The 4538-nt window shown below is 43.7% G+C and overlaps 1 protein-coding gene across 1 annotated transcript; it reads right to left on the bottom strand.

Annotated features, from left to right (window-relative positions):
• Positions 1–2188: 2188 nt before the first annotated feature.
• On the bottom strand, positions 2189–3904 carry LOC147197592 (claudin-4-like). Its single transcript, XM_086126002.1, has one exon. It carries the CDS (start codon positions 3614–3616, stop codon positions 2960–2962), a length of 657 nt encoding a protein of 218 aa, XP_085982128.1. The 5' UTR covers positions 3617–3904; the 3' UTR covers positions 2189–2959.
• Between the last annotated feature and the right edge of the window lie 634 nt (positions 3905–4538).

Genomic DNA, 4538 nt, shown 5'->3' with positions numbered 1-4538 from the left:
AAATTTGCAAAGTGTACTTATGCAAGTTTTACTGATCCCGTGCAGGCAGTAGACAAACAGTAAAGGCAGGCATGGCACACGTTTGTGAACATTTCCGGGACAAGGAGCGGTAATACAGTTGGAAATGAGACAGCCGTGCAGGTGAAAATAATGCCAGAGCCAGAAGCGGGAGATTAGCTTCAGGGCTCGAGGGAGGATCCGAGTCACCAGTGCCGCCGCTGTTATGGCTACGGCTCTTATGAAGATAACGAGTGGAGCCGCACTTGTTAATGAAGCCGTTGAGGGATACATCTTTCCATTTTTCATCATTGCTCATGCTGTTATGACTCGTGAACGAAAGAGCACTCCCTGAATTGCTAGTTCACCCAAAGTGTGTTTTGTGGCAAAAAAGAAAAAAAATTAGAGCGCCTTAGGTTGCATCTTTCACATCACTTGGTAGATGTATTTCCTAGTTTTGGCTGGAAACGATATGGCTTTATTCTTTCAGAATTGACGCTAGATACATTACATTGGCTGCCAGTGTGCGTGTAAATGATTGTGCAGTTTCGTTCAACATTTGCACACGTTACGATTGTCTAGTGACGTGTTGATTGAACATGGCGATGATCAATATTATCTTTAAGACCAGGGGTGTCAAACTCATTTCACATTGTGGGCCACATACGGCCTCAGTCGATGTCAAGTGGGCCGGAACATTAACATTTTCCATACTGTGCTATTAATAACCAAAGTAATATGTCTTTCCTTTGTTTTGGTCTAAATAAGCACAAGAATATTTGGAAAATGTTGAAATTTAATGAACATATTTTTTACAAAAGATTTCATGAAGCAGCTTAGATTTCCTTAGACAAATGTGCAATTTACTTTTATCATTCACATATATGCATTGCAACTGATCCCACTGATTGTACTAAGGCACAAAACTTTAACAAGTAATATGGTATTGAAAAATATAGCAATGCACTTGTAAGATTAAACGAGATTTATAAAGAAAGGAATTTTTAAACCATTTACACATGTGCCTAAAAAATCTAAATTTAATCCCTGCCTACATCTTACAAACTAAGGTCTATGCATTTTTTCACTTTAAAATGATCCCGCGGTTCTGATTGAACGGCGGTTCTGAAGATACGGCCCGCGGGCCGTATCTTCGTTATTGCCGTTTAAGACTGTTTTAAGTCATTGAATGTACTTGACAATTAAATAAGTAATCAAATTGATTATAGACAAAATATTGAACTTTTATTGCTAAGATGGCTAATAATGTTGTGTCCCTATAAGATTCAGGTTCAGCTCAGGACTCAATCCCAGTTTAATTAAATATTATCATCGAGGCACTCCCTACCGAAAGCCCCATGAGTGCATGTGATCACCGACAGAGAATTTCAGTGGTTGGCAGTGAAGAATGAGGAAGTCCAACATGGATTTCAAAAGGAAGGAAGTTTTATTTTCAATGTAGTTTTGGATTTAGGGAACAAATGTCATATGAGCATTGAAGACGAGGCATTTACAGAAATTTGGATTTGAATATTTTACAGCGTGAGGAGTTTCGTACTTGCACATCACGGTTATGGGCAAGGACTCAAGAACTTTCTCACACTTGGCCTGGGCACTCTTCACATGCCAGCAAACAGTGTTTTATGGCCTTTAATCGCTGTGTGTCTGCGGGATGCCCTTGGAATTCTTTTGGCGGAGTGACCGTCTCTCTAGAAATGGAGCCACCTCCCCACCACCATCACTGTCTGCATTCTGTCCTCCCCTTAGCCCCTTCCTTTCTCTCAACCATAAAGCAAGTCCTTTGTTAAGGAGCTGACGAACATTTTTGTTATCTCGAGGAGCAAACAGCCAGGTAGACGGCTGCTCTGGTGCTGCAGAAGCCCCCATTTGGTTCAAAGTACTTCTGAAGAGTTTTCAGTTGAAATGAAAAACACAGTTTACATTCCAGAAACACATTTTGAGCTTAAAAACCGTGATTGAGTAGTGGCTCGAGTCAAGCTAGGCTAGGGGAACAGAAGATACCCTCCTACAAACTGTTACCACAAAGTTGAAAGAATTTTGTGATTGCCAAATGTCTTGATTGGAAGATGTAAAATTCAGTCACAACTAAAGACTCAAGTCCAACCTCAGACCCTTTGTACAGACTTTTGTAGTCTCAGGGGTCCTAAAATAAACAATGAAGATTCAGGCATTCACCATCCAAACAAATCTTTAATACAAAGTAAACATAGTGTACATTACAGACTTTCGCTTGAGAATGAAACTGTGAGTTGATGATCATAAAAAAATTCCCTTCGATAGGGACCAACCCCTTCCACCAACAGCAAAAAACTGATGATGAAACTGTGTTTTATTTTAATCAAATCTGGTTCAAAAACAAAACCCTTCTAGGTCACGGCATAAGTTCCGCTCAAACATCACATGCAGCTGGCTCGGCCGGAGCAGAGCTGAGACTCGAGAACTTCAGTCGCTGCCCGAGCAGAGTTTATCATTCATTTTGCAGAGCGAGCAAACAAAGTGTTTTCATCAGTGTTCATCATAATACATCTCGACTTGGCTAACATGGCCTCCTTCACCTGCCAAGATGGGAAAGTGCTGTTGATTTTTTCGAGTCTGATTACAGACGGCACCGATACTGATACAGGTATCGGTGCATCCCCAGCTTCAACCACAAACTACAGTCTGATGACAAAACACTTCAAAATGATCTTCCAACATTGCCTCGATTTGATTTTTTAAAAAGAAAAATGCACTAGAAATGCGAGGACGCCTTTGCCGACGTACAAATATCTTTATCAACTGAGATGGGTCCACGCCAACATAGTTTGACACCAAATACTACTTCCTCTTAAGTGGGAACAGGTCACTTCACAAACAGCAAATCCGAGACATTCCGTAAATTCAGCGAAGTTTGGAACACGGTCACACGTACAAAGTTCGAAACTGTTCATTAAAAGCCGCATTAGACGTAGTTTCTCTGTTCATAGCCACTCGGAGGGATGGATCTACTCGGTGGGTACATGATCTTTGATGGGGGCCCGTACCTCTTCTCGGGCTGCGGGGGGCAACTGGAGCACAGGATGCCCCCGCCCAGGAGCAGGAAGGCGGCGGCGGCCCAGCCGGCGTACAGAGCTGCACCGATCTCCCTCTTCTGGGCCTCAGGGATGACGGGATTGTAGAACTCCATGATGATGGCGTTGGCCGACCACGACACCGGGATGAGCTGGGTCACAGACGCCAAGATGAACGCCGCCCCGGCCCCGACCATCACCCGAGCTTTGGCCCGCTCCTCCTCCACGCAATTGGTGCACTTGGCCCCCATCATGGACATCAGAATCCCCAACAGGCCCACCACTATGGAGATGACGGTGAGAGCCCTGGCGGCCTGTAGATCGCCGCTGAGGGCCAACATGGAGTCGTGGATCTTACACTGCATCTGACCCGTGCTCTGCACCACGCAATTCATCCAGATACCCTCCCAGATGGTCTGTGCCGTGACAATGTTGACACCGATGAAGGCCGACACTCTCCACATTGGCAGAACGCACGACGTCAGGCCCAGGATCCATCCCAGGACGGCCAGCACCACTCCGAGTATCTCCAGTCCGGCCGAAGGCATGTCTTCTCGTTGTCCTCTCGTTGTGCCGTCAACGGGCCCAATCGTTCATATAGGCGGCAGAAGGTGGAGTCTCAAAATTCAAACTGTCAGACTCTGTGGTGGAACCCCCCACCCCCCGCCAAAAAATAAATAAAATTGCAGCTTTGGCTTAGGAAAACGGCCTTGGCTTAATCATTCAACTCCTCAGTAGCGCTTCCACCTGTTTTGGGTGAGGGGAGAGCACATACAAAGTGGCTATCTCAGATATGGAGTGGTTAAAGAGTAACAGAGGTGGTCAAGAACCTGCCGATGAATGATTGAAAGTGAATATCAGCACCCAAAAGTATCTGGTATGCCGACTCCCCTTTTTTCAGCTGGCGGAACCTTTAAAGCAGTGATTCCCAACCATTGTGCTAGGGCACATTAGTGTGCCGTGTGAGTTCGAACAAAACTTTGTTGGTGAGAAAATTATTTATTAATGACAAATCATGTATCTTAGCCCCTCGATCTATGCCAGCAATTTATAGTGACAGAAAGAACAAATAAATGATCTTCTATGAGATGGCAAAAAGTATGAAATTGACATCTGTTCACCCGCACTGTGGTTTTATTCTTCTTGTTCCTGATTGTAAAGTGTCCTTGAGTGTTTTGAAAGGTGCTTCTAAATAAAATGTATTATTATTATTATTATATGTATCCTCTTTTGTCACAATTCTGTTTGGTTGTTTGCCGTGCGATTTTTCAAACTTAAAATAGATGCCAAGGTTGGGAATCACTGATCTAAAGGTCAACACAAGTCATTCTGCCTGGGATCTGGAAGCCATATTGTTCACAGGAAATACAGTGTTGCCTTGAGATTCAACTTGAATTTGAAAACTCATATGTAAATGTCATGAATCCATTCCAGCTCCCCCGCAAAAAAACAAACAAAAAAGTCGTTTGT

This window comes from Hippocampus guttulatus, chromosome 12, assembly GCF_054856545.1.
Source record: "Hippocampus guttulatus isolate MCC_2025c chromosome 12, RoL_Hgut_1.0, whole genome shotgun sequence".
Classification (NCBI taxonomy): Eukaryota; Metazoa; Chordata; class Actinopteri; order Syngnathiformes; family Syngnathidae; genus Hippocampus; species Hippocampus guttulatus.
The sequence above is the reverse complement of the archived record's forward strand: the minus strand, read 5'-3'. Positions and strand labels throughout refer to the sequence as shown.

Bases quoted from the DNA above. Each gene is read 5' to 3' on its own strand.
- LOC147197592 (XM_086126002.1), bottom strand. From the start codon at position 3,616: ATGCCTTCGGCCGGACTGGAGATACTCGGAGTGGTGCTGGCCGTCCTG.